Genomic DNA, 16,260 nt, shown 5'->3' with positions numbered 1-16,260 from the left:
TTTTTAATTTATTCATTACAATAAAACTCTTTGCTAAATAATCTCTGCAAAAACGCAGGCATGGAAATTATGCCTAAGTCATTTTATCTTGTATTCCATACACAATGGTTTGATTGTGCACTAAGTCGTATCATACAGGTCTGTTCCCTCAAGGGTAACTCACAGAGGAAGGCTTCCAGTTTAAATAATTACAAATCTAAATCCGTGTTCTTTGCAGAGAGACAAGCTTTAGAATTCTTCACCCCAGCAAAACTCGTTGTGTTATACCTAAAGAAGGAAAACACAGAAGAAACTCAAATGCGAGAAATGTGATTTCCAAATAGAAAAAGCACAATCCAGCCTGGTGCACATCGGGCAAGAAGTGGAGGCCTACATGTACTCTAACGGCCCCAGGAGCTAAGTACACACTGTTGTCCAGAGTCACTAAGAGCCACCATGGCACCACCTAGCAAAGATTTTCCTGAGTCTCCCTCACACCCATAAAAATATCCTCCTGTCAGTGGCCCAGTATTATCAGCTCCCATTTCTAGTATTCAGGGGTATCATGTACCTAATACTTCTATCCTGAATTAGTCCAATGAAATCAGGGCTTTGAGTTTTGCCAATAACCAGAGCATACACCACACTGACAAGACCTTTCCCACCCAGGAAGGGCCACAGCTGGCTCTCCAGCCAGAGGCACAACTGGCCCCTGCTGCCACCTGTTAACCCAACAGAAGATCCAGGTCCAGCACTCCCAAGCTATGAACCTTCTCCAGGAGATATCCCCATTCCTGTTTCAAGCCTCGTCCCACCAGTAGAAACTCCGCTTTGTCAGGATTAAATTTGTCAGGCTTGTTAGCCCTCATTAGGGTTGTGCATATCGATAAACCCAAACTAAAAATAAACGCAAAATTAGCCATTTCAGCAATATTCGGGTTTCAGGTTTACTGAATGCCCAAACCTCGGGAACTCCCTGAAGCCAAATAGGCAATTCCCGAAAAAGCTGAATAATTATTCACTTTTGCTCAGATGCATGGCTCTGTGCTGTTTCCCATTTTTCTATCTTTTTCTGGCTGGTTTCGCTAGGGCCCCATAGTTGGAGCCCTTTTGAAATCAGGGTCACGTAATCGGAGCCAAATTGGTCTGACCAACCATTCAGTGGGTTGATATGGATCAAGCATAAGGGTTTTTTAAAAGATGGGGCTTACCAAGTCCTGTCTGGAGGGATATACCCTTCAACTAAAAAATGTCAGTTTCGACTGCTGCTACCACCAGGCTTCTGAAGGAGACTTCCTCACCTGTGTGGATAAGCAATCTCCTTCAGACAACCCCCGTGGTCGAGATTTCGACTCCCTTGGATATCACTCCCCAAAAAAACCTGCTCTGAAACTGAAGGTCACCGCGAGTACATGCTTTGTTTCCCCACACCATGACCATCTCTTGGAGTCAGATTTTTGATGACCATAATAAAGCACTGTGCACATGACATTTTCCACAAAATAAATATTTTCTGTGCCTTATTTTTCTTGCATTTAAGCCTTTTCCCTCAGTTTGGAAGCTAATTTGCATGGACAACATACTATGCGTCCCAGATAAGAAGGAAGCCCCCAGACTTTGAGGCACCAGCCTGTCAATCTGCTCTTTCCAAACATACAAAAAATAACCTATGCTGAAAGATAATGAAATCCAAATCAAACGACCAGCACAATGGCCAAAGCAAAATAATATATTAGAATCAATGTATTGTGCCAACAAGCCAAATCAGAACAATAACAGCCTCAAGCCAATGGGAATTCTTAAGCACTATCAAGTAACTATATAATAAATTGTGAAGTGCTACACAAAGCCCCAAGACATAGCACAATAATTGGGCATTTTATAAAAAACAAAACATCATGTAATAGGCAGCCTCATATATACATCCGTCAAAGCATCAATATAATGAGGTGAATAACAGATAAGTCCTTAATGATGAAAAACAAAGTCTTTTATAGTCAGTACAGAGCTTACAGCTAGTAGCTGATTTGCAGAGTTTATAGCCTGTAGTGAGTGAAGAAGATAACTTGCAGCTGGTAGTGGAGAGGAAGAATGCTTGCAGTATGAAGCTGGTACGAGAAGAGACAAGATTCCAGATTTGTCTCATGTTCAGTGTTTGGTCTACTAAGACCCCAAGATCCTTTTCACACACACTACTGCTCAAACAAGTCTCCCCCATCCTATAATTATGCATTTTATTTTTCCTACCTAAATGCTATTTTATCCCCCTATCTCTTCAATCTATATGCAGAACATATAATTAGGAAAGCTGGATTAGATTTAGATGAAGGTGGAGTGAAAATTGGAGGGAGGAACATTAATAATTTGAGATATGCTGATGACACTACATTATTGGCAGAAAATAGTGAAGATTTGAAACGACTACTGCTAAAAGTTAAAAGAGAAAGTGCCAAAGCAGGACTACAGCTGAACATCAAGAAAACAAAAGTAATGAGTACAGGAGAATTACACAACTTTAAGGTTGACAATGAGGACATTGAAATTGTTCAAGTCTTTCTATTCCTTGGCTCCACCATCAACCAAAAGGGAGACTGCAGCCAAGAAATGAGAAGGAGATTGAGACTGGGAAGGGCAGCCATGAAGGAGCTAGAAAATATTTTGAAGTGTAAGGATGTGTCACTGGCCACCAAGACTAGATTAATTCATGCCATCGTATTTCCTATTACTATGTATGGGTGTGAAAGCTGGACAATGAAGAAAGCTGATAGGAAGAAAATAGATTTCTTTGAAATGTGGTGTTGGAGGAGAGTGTTACGGATTCCGTGGACTGCCAAAAAAACAAATCAGTGGGTTATAGATCAAATCAAGCCTGAACTGACCCTAGAAGCTAAAATGACTAAACTGAGGCTGTCGTATTTTGGTCACGTCATGAGATGACAAGAGTCACTGGAAAAGACAGTCATGCTAGGAAAAGTTGAGGGCAGCAGGAAAAGAGGAAGACCCAACAAGAGATGGATTGACTCAATAAAGGAAGCCACGGCCTTCAATTTGCAGGATCTGAGCAGGGCTGTCAAAGATAGGACATTTTGGAGGACTTTCATTCATAAGGTCGCCATGAGTCGGAAGCGACTTGACAGCACTTAACACACACACACACCTAAATGCAGAACTTTACATTTGTCTTTGTTGAAGTGCATTTTATTAGTTCTAGCCCATTTCTCCAGCCTGTCAAGATCATCCTGCATCTTGGCTCTGTCTTCTACCATATTTGCTACCCCTCCCAATTTAGTATCATCTGCAAATTTAATAAGCATCCCCTCTATTCCGTCATCCAAATCATTTATAAAGATGTTGAACAACACAAGGCCCAGCACAGATCCCTAAGGAACTCCACTAGTCAGTTCTCTCCAAGTGGACGAGGAACCATTAACTAGCACTCTTTGGGTACGATCTGTCAACCAGTTGCAGATCCATCTAACAATAACAGGATCTAACCCATATTTTCCCAATTTGTCAACTAGAATACTATGTGGAACCTTATCAAAAGCCTTACTGAAATCTAGATAAACTATGTCTACAGCATTCCCCTGATCCAGCAAGGTAGTAACTTTCTCAAAAAAGGAGATAAGATTAGTCTGACATGACTTATTCTTGAGAAACCCGTGCTGGCTCTTAGTGATCAGATCCATCCTTTCTAAATGCTCAAGGACTGACTGTTTGATGATTTGTTCGAACACTTTTCCTGGTATAGAAGTCAACCTGATGGGTCGGTAGTTACCTGGATCCTCCTTTTTCCCCTTCTTGAAGATGGGGACAACATTTGCCCGCCTCCAATCTTCTGGCACCTCACCTGTTTGCCAAGACTTTTCAAAAATAATGGACAGAGGTTCCGAAATTACATCTGCAAGTTCTTTGAGTACCCTTGGGTGCAATTCGTCTGGCCCAGAAGATTTTGTTTCATTTAAAGAAACCAGGTGTTTGTGCACTACCCCAACGCCAGTTCTAGACTGCAAATCCCTTCCCTCATCACATGTTCTGTTTATGCCATGTTGAGCACCACTTCCCTCACGAGAAAAAATGGGAATACTATGAAGCCAGTGAGGGAGCCTTCTCTTGATATTCAATTATGATAAACTTAAAGGTCACAGTGCTTCAGCTGTAAAGTTTCAAAGGCAAACACTAGAAAGAAGCTGCTGAGCTGGAATTCATATGCAGATTTGTTATGCTCAGACTTGCTCAGTAGAGACTTGGGATAGTTAGGTAAAGGTAAAGGTGCAATCACCAGGTCATTACTGACCCATGGGGTGACATCACATCCCAATGTTTAATGGGCAGACTATGTTTACGGGGTGGTTAGTTCATTGCAAAAAAGGAATTGTTCTTTCCTATGTTATGCTATTTCATACATCTGATGAGTAGGGTTGCCAGGTCCCTCTTCATCACTGGCAGGAGGTTTTTGGGGCAGAGCCTGAGGAGGGCGGGATTTGGGAGGAGGGCGGGATTTGGGATGGGGAAAGACTTCAATGCCATAGAGTCCAATTGCCAAAGCAGCCATTTTCTCCAGGAGAACTGATTGGCTGGAGATCAGTTGTAATAGCAGGAGATCACCAGCTAGTACCTGGAGGTTGGCAACCCTACTGATGAGGTAGGATCTGGCTCACAAAAGCTTAGTCTTTTAAGGTGACACAAGACTCTCTGCTACTTTGGCTGCAGCAGACTAATATGTCTATTCCTCCTGGGTAGAGTGCATTAGAAAGTCTACAGATGAAAGACACAACCATCATGTATATAGTAGGCCTGACCTCAATGATCTATTGTGGCAGTGAGTTCCACAGTATTTCCTTATTAATATTATACATCTCGCTTTACAGTTTCATGGAATGTCACCTTGCTCTTTATTAAAAAGAGGTGAAGTGCTGGAATGACCTTCTCAACATTATTCATGGTTTTATATATCTATTTAATGGCCTGCCTTATTAGTCTCTATCCAGAGGTCTGGCCATTCCTCTTATTTCCTCTGTGCTTTCTCTGTATTCCTTCTATTTCAATTCCATCTTTTATGAGATAGACTGAGTAGAACTGGAAAATTAAGTACCCTATTGATCAGTTCTTGCAATATGTTCTGCATGATGCCATTCTTCATGCCAAAATGGAGCTTTCTTGATTCATTTTTCTTTCTAACTACCATTTTCCCTTGATCAGTTGTGTTAATTTTTCCAGTACAGTATATCGCTCATAGATTCTCTGTGCAGAAAATTCAAGGTAGGCAGATATAGGCCTTTTGTGCACGGGTTGTTTCCAAGGCGATCACCCCCATCTACTTTGGGGCTTCGTTTTCATTATGCGCATCTTTTCCGACCTTTAGAAGTCACGTCGCGCTCTCTCCCTGCATTTCCCCCGCGTTTTCTGGATGCCACCAGAAATAAATGTGGGGGAAATGTGGGGAGAGAGCGAAGTGACTTCTAAAGGCTGAAATAGATGTGCATAATGAAAACGAAGCCCCAAAGTAGTCGGGGGTGATCATCACAGAAACAATCCATGCATAAGAGGCCATAGACTTCTGCTACTATGGACATTATGCTGAGCTATATTGTCCTTTACAAAGCATTTATATTTTCATTTCATATATTTGTACCGATGCACTTTAATTACATATTTTATTTCTAATTAATTTGCATTTGATTGTCAAGACATTTATTTGTACAACTATTTCAGTGACATACAGTTCATTTGTGCATATTTTGTAATCTTTATGTTTAAGGTTTCACTTGTTTGGTTATTGTTGTTTTTCGCAGGAATAAAAATGAAGAAAACTTAAACGGTGACATGAAATATATCTGCAGTTTTTCATGGGATGCCTTCTCTTGTAAATAAAGGTGAACAGCAGTGTAAAGTGCACAGCAAGTTATCCTACCTGTCATATCATTTTGTATGGTGTCTGATCATCCTGTAAAATCCTGATCATACTGTATAATGGTTCCCCGTTAGCAGCAGCATGCTGGCAGAAAATAGGCAGAAAGGAGAACACTGCTCATTGTTCAAGTAATTGTATGTTGCTAAAAACATCAGTGGTAATGTGTGGCTTCACTTCTCTGCAGTTTAAAATGTATCCACTCTCTTTAGAAAATCTACATGGTTTCCACAGCAGAGTGAAATATTAGAAATATATTGGCTGTTGAAATTACAAGCTGGCTACAGTAACGTAGCAGATTCTCAAACCAATCAATTCTAAATCTGGTTCACAAATTCAACATTGGTTAGCAATTGAGTCCAACAGAAAAGGAGAACTTTGCACAGAAGGCAAGGAGACTGAAAGCCAGTGGCCTGGTGACTTAAAGGGCTAGTCCAGGGGCTTCCCTTAGCTTTAAATGGTCCTGACTGAGGGAGGGCAGCAGATCTGGCAGCTTTCAATCAGCCAGTGGCACCCGAACGATCCCCCCATAGGGTGCCAGCTCTGTGTTGGGAAACACCTAGAGATTTTGGGGGTGGAGCCTAGGGAAGATGGAATTCAGGGAGGAGAGGGACTTCATTAGGGTGTAATGCTATAGAGTCCACCTTCCAAAGCAGCCACTTTCTCCAGGGGAACTGATCTTGGTAACCTGGAGATCAGTTGTAATAGTGGTAGGTCTCCAGGTGCCACCTGAAAGTTGGCAACCCTATCCCCCGGTTAAGATTCTCCCGGTTGGTGTCACTGGATTTCCCAGGCCAATAGGATAGACTGTCCCAACTGGAAATGTACGTATTTTCCCCTTTTGAATACCATTGTGAACCATGATCTGGTTTGTGAGGCTCCTGCTAGTACCTGACAAATTTAAATCAAGACCTCAGTCATGCTACTGAAGTTCCTATTTTGGGATCATTTCTGTGTTACATACTTATTGCTCCAAAGTCAGATGCAGCAAGAAGTGGTGGGTTTGGAAAACTTGTAGAGAAGCAAAGCTCAAGAAGCTACATCACCAGCTGGAGACTACTGCCTAGGTTGTTGTCAATAAAATGTGAAGAAGTGAGGGGATAACATGCATATACATGCACATCATGTATATACATGCACAAACAGAGCCATGCTACAGGAAAGTGACGTCCCTGCTTCCCCTCCTTTCATTGCAGGCTTCTGTGTCCCCACAGTCAGTGGACCTAAAGGAACAATGGGAAGAGTCTGCAGCAGGATGGCGGGCTGGCAAAAATCTCCTTCTCTTCCTGTCCACATGGGAAAGCTGCTCCATTTGAGCAGTCGCTGATGCACCAACAGAACCATACCTTTGGATCCAAGCCCTTGGAGTCATTGGACTGGGAACTCTATTTGTGGCATTTCCATCTCTCCCTTGCTGCTACTCCACACACACACATGTTCCAACACCTTCTGGGGACTGACCAATGGGAACCTGCAGAGAAAGAGGGAACTGGCAGAGCGAGAGCGAGCAGAAGTGCCCTTCCTCTTTACTAAAAGCAGTAAGGATCCAAGCCTACATGACTAATATCATGTGTAGGTTGAGTTGGACAAGAGTACTACAGTCTTGAAGACCTTTGTGTCATGTTAGTGCCATTTGCATTCATCCTAATAAAAGATATTACATGGCTTTTGTCTTTGAATCTGGAAGATTGTGTGCTTTACCCATTTGGCAATCATCTTCTTCTTGGGAAGGTATATGTGAGAAGTCCCACAAAATATCCCAAAAATTCTCACAGGAAAAAACTACATTCAACAATTGTTGTGTATTTCAATGGTATACAATGCATACAATCCAACAATCCAATAAATGCTGTTAATGTACCTTTCTGAATGGATTCAAATAACACAGGCACTGATGACTTAGAAAGTCATTAATGGCTATATAAATACTTCCCCGTACCATCTGCTAATGTTTCTTCCTTTACTGTCAAATGCTAATGACAGAACCAAATCCCGGGAGTCTACATGCACTACTGGTGGTTTCAGATGCTTTGGTTTAGCAATCAGGACTCATACCCCAAACCAGAGGATATATAGCTCATCAAATGGAAGAAATGTTTCATTATATGGGTCTTGTCGATCTAGTTTTGGGTTGTCTAGTCTTTACAATGAAAAGAATCTTACCTATCCAAAGTACAATGCAGTGGTCATATAAAAAAAGAAATTGCTCAGTGACTGGTAGTAATTTCGTTATTGAGTGCAATCACGCCATACGGCGACAAATAAAACTCAACAGTCCCTCAAACGCTGCAGCAAAAAAGATGCAGCATAAATTTCATAATTGTGCCAGTTCTGCATGTAATCAGCCAGCTGTTACACAGCAAATCAACAACTAAGATCACTGTAGACAAAGTGAAAATGCATGGTCGCTTTATCCTCCTTTAATCCCTGTTTTAGCCAGGATCAAACGCACATTAAGCAAAACACATGTGTTCGATCCTGGCTGAATCCTGGCTGAAACAGGGATTAAAGGAGAATAAAGCGACCATGCGTTTTCACCATAAGATCCCACTGATTAGTTCCTGAAAAGCTTCTGTCTTCTTTTTACCAGAACTCAGGTCAAACTTCATGCAACACTAAAATAATATGATTTAAACCTAGACCTGTCATTTGGCCCTAAAAAGCATCCACTGGGATCTGGATCAGAGCCACGGCACTAGGAAGGGGGGTGTCAATTGATTCTTCCTTCCCACACTGTTTTCCTCAATCAGAACATAGGAAGTAGGAGCTTATGAAGTACACTCTCGGACAGCAGGTCTCTTCTTCTAGCCTGTTCTGTTATTTAACCAGCATGCAAGTTAACAGCCTTGCTCAGGTCTTGCAAGTCCAGAAATGAGCTCAGTTGGGGGGAAATGTATTTTGGGGGGAGTGTTTCTAGAGGGAAATCAGTGGGCACAGGAAGAAGTAAGTACTCTCTCCTCCCCCCCTGCTGATTCTCACCTACAAATCCTGCCCATCTCTACATTCTCTTTAGCAAATACGAGCATGGAAACAAGCACTCTCCAAAGTAATGAGTAGTTCCGTCCTCGGGACAAAATGAGTTCACAGCGATTTGTCTGGTGTAATAGGAAGCAGCTACATGGGGCAGGCGATACTTTGGCTGTCTGTCTTTAATCATAATATATCAGGCAACAGGAAGACTTTCATCTAAACTTCCTTTTACATCTCAGAAGACATGATAAGCAGCTGCTGTGATCACAGTTTGAAACATTTATGGCAATGCAACTGCTGGGCTGCAAATGGCGCATCAGATACACAGATGATTTGATGTGCACGCCGAAGCCCTTAGCAGTACAATGCAATGCTTTTTTTGTTGTTGATGGTATGTGGTAGGAATTGCAAATGGCTGGAAGAAGAGTCCTGAATTCTAAAGAGTAAATATGTATAAATCAGTCCGGGCACTAACATCCAATTTGGATTTTGGTTCTGCTCATTGTGTCTGTTAAAAATTCATTTTTTAAAAACCAAGTGAGGAAGGAGGGAGAGGAGGACCACAGTTCTACCATTATTCCCTACGGAGGACTTGGGGGGGGGAGTGGATATTTTTCAACTAGATGACAGCAAAATTGCATGGGAGCTAGTGCTGCCTGTCCATTAAAAGACCCCCCATACCAAACAAATTGGATCATGTGCTCCAGTTATGTGGGCCTCCAAACAAGGTGCCCCCAGCCATCTTACTTGCAGAGGAAAAAAGGTTTGATTTTACAGACCCCTTAAACAGGTGCATCTCCACTGATTCCTATCAGAGGAAAATGCCACCGGCATTTTTTAAACGATCCTGCCTGCATCCATTTTTTCCACATAATTTTACAATGACTGACTGACAAGAAATTTGTCACAACCATGAACACTCGGTTTACCATCTTTCTGGGTTCCCCCCCCCCTTTCACAAAGGCTTCCTTTGCAGAAAACGCCCTCCATGCTGCCCTGCCTCATCCTTGCAAGCTGTGAAAATAGTTCACATTTTCAAAAGCATTGTGTGTGCATGTAATTCCATGTGAAGAATCAATCATCCAATTGCTATGAGACACAGGTCTTCGTGCTGGATGTCCACTGTAGGGGTCCCTTAATTAGTAATTAGCACTATTGTCATTTAAGGAGTTCCTGGAGGAGGAGGAGATGGTGGCAGGAGGCTAGGGTGTTGGGGAGTCTAAGGGCTAAGCTACAAGATATGCTTTTCACAAGTTGTGTACCGGTTCACCGCTTTGATCAGTCACATGTTAGCTCCAAGGACATTGTTTAACAGCCATAGAAGCTGATTTTGCTGATGATGGCACAGGTGGAGGTGGGCTCTTGTGTCCCCTCCTAGCCCTTTTCCTAATGCTAAAGAACCCCCACTGAGAAGATAGTCACATAAATTTGCAGCTGTACTAGGAGTAATTTGAGAACTCACAGCTCAGCAGACTCATTCATAGAAATACCTTCTCTGGGGCTTGTCTCCAAAGGCGATTGGCTAAGAACACTCACCTCCTGATCTCTAGCATGGATCGGATTGGAAGGGAGCAGTGACACTGTCTGGGAAATCAGTAGAATCAAAGGAAAACTCAAGCACTGTATCTATAACTGTGCTGTTCTCACAACACAACCACCTCTTTCTTCTTGTAGAGACTTCCCTGAACTTAAACCTGCATGCCTCCAACTTTAGTATTTCCTACTACTTTTTGTGTATTAAGAGCCAACTCACACTTCCAAGGAAGGTCACCAGCTTTGGCTAGACTGAAACACAGTAGTAATGTCACTTCCTTAATCTTCTGAAAACCTTTCATACCATGCATTATAGTTTCATCCCTCATTTCTTCTCTCTCATTTTATGTTTTCTCTTATGGCTGCTTTATTATGCTTATTCACCAATATCTCACTCCAGCAGCTCCAATTCATTTGCTGTAGGTAATTAGCTTGGTGTTCCTGTTCTCTGCAATGCAGCCTGTTCTCCTCGCAAGAGGTTGTGTTTCCCTAAACTTCCCCCCCTTCCTTAGTTAGAAATGAAGAGAAACTCATGACACTATCATGGGGACACTGTGACAGCTTGTCTTTTCTTGCTGAAAACCTGGAGTCTGGTTCACACCACGCAAGAGAATGAGGTGGTGGTATGAAGGGGCAGACTCAGAAAGGTTGGCACTGTTCACACTGCAGGTTCCAGCTCTGAATATTCCTTGACATTAAAAAAGAAGGTTCTCTTTCGCCCTCTTCGTTAGCTGTGCTAGTTTTCTATTTGCAGTGCTTTTTATTTTTAACATAAAGGAGAATTCCACACTGCTCTTCCAGGATCCTCCATGTTGTTTGAAGCGGCGCTGCCTGTTCTACCCCCACCCCCCAGCAATCTACCCCCTCATTCTGTTGCATCGAGTTTAAACCAGCCTGTAGTCTGCATTTTGCTTTCCTGGTTTCGGTGTGTCCCTGTTGGTGGATATTTCAGTCCATGCTAACGATGGTGTGCACTGAAACAAGCAGCATTTTTTTCCCCCACAAGTTAATTTGGAGCACATGAAGCATGACCTCTTCAGACATCGACCATCGAACTGTCCTTTTCAAGCCCTCTGGGGCCTTCTTCACTGGCCTATTACTGGGGCCTACGGTTAACATTCTCCTGGCAGAATACAGTAAGTTAGAGCCACTCTCGTTCAGATACAGCTGTGGACCTTCTCGATTCTATACTTACCTCCTTGAATGTTAGCTGTGTGGATCCCTTATCTGTTACCTGGCTGCCTATTCTTTGTCTCCCTATGCAATCAGGCCCTTGTTTTGAGTAGTTCCTGAGAACTCTGAAATCAGTGAAAATCCAAACACAAACCCCTTTTATTTAATATGTTCAGAATTCACACACAGTCATTAATTTCCAGAAGTCTTAGGAAATGACTGCTGGACCTTTGGGACATTTGTGCTGTCTGCTTCTCATTGTACTCTGTTGTATCACCTCAGAATAGCATGCCATTGTTTCCATGAGAAAATTCTCCAAACTTTCAACAACCAACAAAAAGAAGTGGTGGCTACATTTCTCAAGCCAGAGCGGTTTAGTCTACTGCAGCTTGTTTGTGTGATCCTTTAAGGTTTGCGTAATTTTTTGAATTTCATTCCAGAACCGAGACTGTATTTCAAGAAACAACAGCACCATCTGTTGGCCAAATAAATGAGCATTTTGTAAAACTGTAATTTACTTTTGTCCTAGTGATCCACTTACATATGCAAAGGAAGTTCACTTGTCCCCACAAAAATTATGCAGAGGATGTTTCCAGGCACATGAATAGAAAAGTACACCAAAAAGCTGGATACTCACTGCCATGTGTAGTTGTAATGGCAACCACAACTTTGCCACCATGTAGTATGGGAACCAACCCTAAAACATAACTTAATGGAAAGCACCTTTCATTTTATGCAAGAAATGTTTTGGATCCATTAACTTCCAATGCTGGCCAATGAAATATATCTTTATCTTTTATACCTTTGAATCAAATTGCAACAACTTTTGATGCAAACTTTTAAATGAAGCTAAATCCTACAGTCGTATTCAATCATTCAAAATTACAAGAGACCACAATAAAAACATAGTAATGCTAGATTTTTTGGAGGTAAAGGCTTTAATTCAAGTATTTAAATAGATCCTTTCTGAATAAAATACAATTTATAAGTCATTTATAGATTGTGATGGCTGTCTAAAATAAATACTTGTTTTCATTTAAAAAATATTGTTCTCAAATTGATGTAGCCAGTGGGAATGCATCCTGTCTGGGATATGTGCATAAAGTTACATATTAGGATTTTAAAAATACATTTGTTCATGCAACAAATAGTGCAAAAAACTGGCATATCAGCAGCAGTTTCCGACATATTAGTAACTTGCAATGGACAAAAATATAATGGCGTTGCAGCGCCTAGGCACACACGGTGGGAGATTGTAGTTTACCCTGGAATCTCATAAAGATTATTGCTTTAAATCATGCACAGAAACTCTTATAAATTGTTGAGTCCATTGATTTCTAGGGGGAACTGGTCATAACCAGGCAGAGGAATCCCATCAGCTAGCTGTCATTTGGAAACTGTGTGTGCCGGATCCATGAAAGGAATGAGGCACAGCAAAATAAACCACTCTTCACAAGTTGTGGCAGCCAGAGGCATGCATGTGTGCGAGAGAGAGAGAGAGAGAGAGAGAGACAGAGAGAGAGAGAGAGAGAGAGAGAGAGAGAGAGAGAGAGAGAGAGAGAGAGAGAGAGAGAGAGAGAGAGAGAGAGAGAGAGAAACACTGCAAGAGGCTTTTCTTCAGAAGACAGCATCAGACCCCATGATGTGCATCCACGATGCCTTGGATACCCATAAATGGGCTTTCTGGATTGTGGTCAAAGTCTTTTGGGCTTAAGAGAATTGCAGATGTAATTATTTGTTCTAAAGAACAACCATTTATATTTATGAAGAAACAGCAAAAATGTTTTTGAAAGTTTCTAATTATATATAGATCATGTCCTGTGCTATTATAACAACTGGATATAAAAATTAAAAAATGAGAATATAAAGCTCAGTGGTTTCTTACCCTCTGGATGTCTTTGAACTACTAAGACACATACCACAATGTTTCTTAGTTTGTACTGAATATTACCAAAAAGATGATTTGCTGTTAAGTAATCAAAATGTTGACACAGAGCCTCAAAACTGAAGAAGTCTACATAGAAGCAGCAGAAAAGTATAGTGCTTATGTGGAAGAGAGCCCACTGATGAACTCCCAGAATGCAGAAGGCTTAAGGTGCTTTCCCTCAGCACTCTTCTGTGGCTAATGATCCCAGAGATCATTTTGTGACACCCTTGTGAAAGCAGGCAAGCAGATTTATGGAACATTGTAGCTGTACCATTCTCTCTGTTCCTCAACCCATAGCCCAAACAGTAAAGAAATGGTAGAATTGTAATAGAGAGGGGGAGAGAGAGTTGCAAACAGGGAAACTACCAATGGCAAAAATTGTTATGAGCACATTAATTTTAAGGCTACATGCCTGTTTAGTGGTGCTAATCATGGTTATGCTCCACATAATGTCTGGAATCGGGTGACAGCTGACACCAATTTGGATTGCACTGTAAAACTCCACTAACAGGAGGCATTTCCATTAGTGGAATGGGACTTCTTCACTTTCCTCTTCCCGTTGTAGCCCATAATGCTCTCTGAAATGCTGCTCCTGGGGGGACAGGGTACCTCAGGACCAGCATGAGGGGGAAAGGGAGGGTTTGCAGTAGAAGAAGAATCCGCCACCCCCTGTATTAGTTGAAATTTACCATTGGACACCAGCCACTGAAACAGGATGCCAACAATCCCAAATGAATGGACATTTGTAACAAATTATCTCAGTTATGGAACATACACCAATGAATGCTAACATAAAGACAGCGCTGGGTGTTCATAGGTATATTTCTGACACTTCAGACATTCACAAAGTTCATCTGGAATTCTTATTCACCTGTGAAAGGTGGCATTCACCAAATTTGGAGTCTCGCTGTAAGAAATGTAATAATAGGCAGGGACATTGATGTACCTCAAGTTTTCAGGTATAAACAATGAAAGAACTTCCTGAGCAATACAGGTCTGTTTCCAACTACTGCATGTAGTCACAGCTAAGGAACCAACAGATCTTTTCTCTGGGTCACTTGCAAAAAGGTTATTACTACAGTGGTTTCCATTATGACGCACTATTCTGGTGACCACGGTTTTTCAAAGCATACATCCTATAATACAACAGAGACATCTGCTAGAGGAGTTGAGCACATGTGAACCAAGCACAAATACAGGATTCAAAAATATTAATGACTCACTCAAGTGGTTTTCATATGAAAAGCCCAAGAAACACAATACAGCAGCCAAACTATAGTATAATTAAACCCCGTTTCTACCAGATCAAAATACTGAAATTTTGTGAAGCCTGAAGATAAGCAAAAGAGGTCAGCCAGTTCAAAAACAGGAAGGGTGTGAGAGTGTGGGTAGTCTAAGAAAATGTATAAAGTAAACCCGTAAAGGTATGAAAACATCAGTCCACATTCATACCTCAAAGAACAGGTATATGAATATATTTACAGTACTCTGGGCTTGTGCTTTATTAGCCAAAGCTATTGTTGCAAATCTGCATATTTTGCTGGTTTGTAGAAAATATTGTGAGAATATTAAACAACAAAATTAACGCGTGAGTCCACTGCACTCTCCCAGTTTAATGCCCAGTGCCCTCCAACCTATGAGATTATATACAGAGGAATTGTAGAGGGACACCTGTGATCCAGCTTATCCACATGCAGCTGCCATGATTTGTACATCAGTGCCAGTTGTCCAGACAGGTCCGCAGCGAGCTGTCGTTTCATGGAAGAAACACCACCATTTTATCCCAGTAATGACATGTCCACGGGTGGTCCATATGCTCCTACAGCAAATTCTACAGGAACTGAACAGCAAATTCTACAGTAACTAAAGGCAACCGATCAAACTGAGTAGCTGAGGGTGCTAGATCTTTTGATCAAAAAGATCTTTAAAGTGCTAATTTTTATTCTACAATATTCCATGTTATTTTGTCTGAATGAATTGCTGTTTCAAATCACTGAAATAAACCTTACGAGTCATATTTACTTTAAAAAAAAAAGAGACGATAATTCAAGATCTGCTCCAGTCCTGGTATTATTCAGGCTCTGCAGGTCCAGCTGCTATGGCAGGTTTTTACAAAGCAATCCCTTTAGTCTTCAGTTCTTCTGTGAGTTTCGTATGAGAGTTGTAGTCATTTAATATACTACAGTTGCACACTAGTCTCTATTTCAATGGTCTTCTGTGAAGAAGTTTGAACTGGTGGAGGCTTATATAAGAAAAAGGATGCCACAGTGAAGGCGATGGAAATCACTTTGCAAGTTGCACCTGAAAGGGGGGGGGAAGTATAATTGTATTTATTTAACACATATCCCTTTCATCTTCCAAGAAAAACTCAATGTGGTTCAAAGAGACATAACTTTAATCAAGGCATTACAATTAAGTATTCAATATACCCCATAAACAAGGCAGGTCCATTCTATATGTTCATTATACTCAAAAGTATAAATACTACACCTATACCAGAATAGCCACAGATCATAAAATAACTTTATCCCTGATTCTCATCAAAGAAAATTAGCCTACCTTTAGTTGCTTAATCTACAATTAAACTAATTTTTAAAAGTTTCAAAATAGTTCAGGCTAAATCCATCTAGACACCTTTTTTGAAAAGCTAGGTAGAAATAAAATAAATTAAAAATAAATTAAAATTCACAACAGTTTTATCAGTGGATACCTGAACCACAGCTTTGCAGTAAAATGTTGAGCAGGTCGAATCAAAATCCTATTAAAT

General features: G+C 41.2%; 1 protein-coding gene across 1 annotated transcript in view; it reads right to left on the bottom strand.

The window, feature by feature from the left end:
* Window positions 1-15,672: 15,672 nt before the first annotated feature.
* SLCO4C1 (solute carrier organic anion transporter family member 4C1) overlaps window positions 15,673-16,260 on the bottom strand; it is a 47,005-nt gene continuing 46,417 nt past the window's right edge. Inside the window, exon 13 of the mRNA XM_056848816.1 lies at window positions 15,673-15,794. Coding sequence (XP_056704794.1) covers window positions 15,673-15,794 — 122 coding nt within the window. The remainder of the gene's footprint in view (window positions 15,795-16,260) is intronic.

The sequence above is a fragment of the Euleptes europaea genome, chromosome 4 (genome assembly GCF_029931775.1).
Source record: "Euleptes europaea isolate rEulEur1 chromosome 4, rEulEur1.hap1, whole genome shotgun sequence".
NCBI lineage: Eukaryota > Metazoa > Chordata > Lepidosauria > Squamata > Sphaerodactylidae > Euleptes > Euleptes europaea.
Note: the sequence above shows the minus strand (reverse complement) of the source record. Positions and strands in the feature narration are given on the sequence as shown.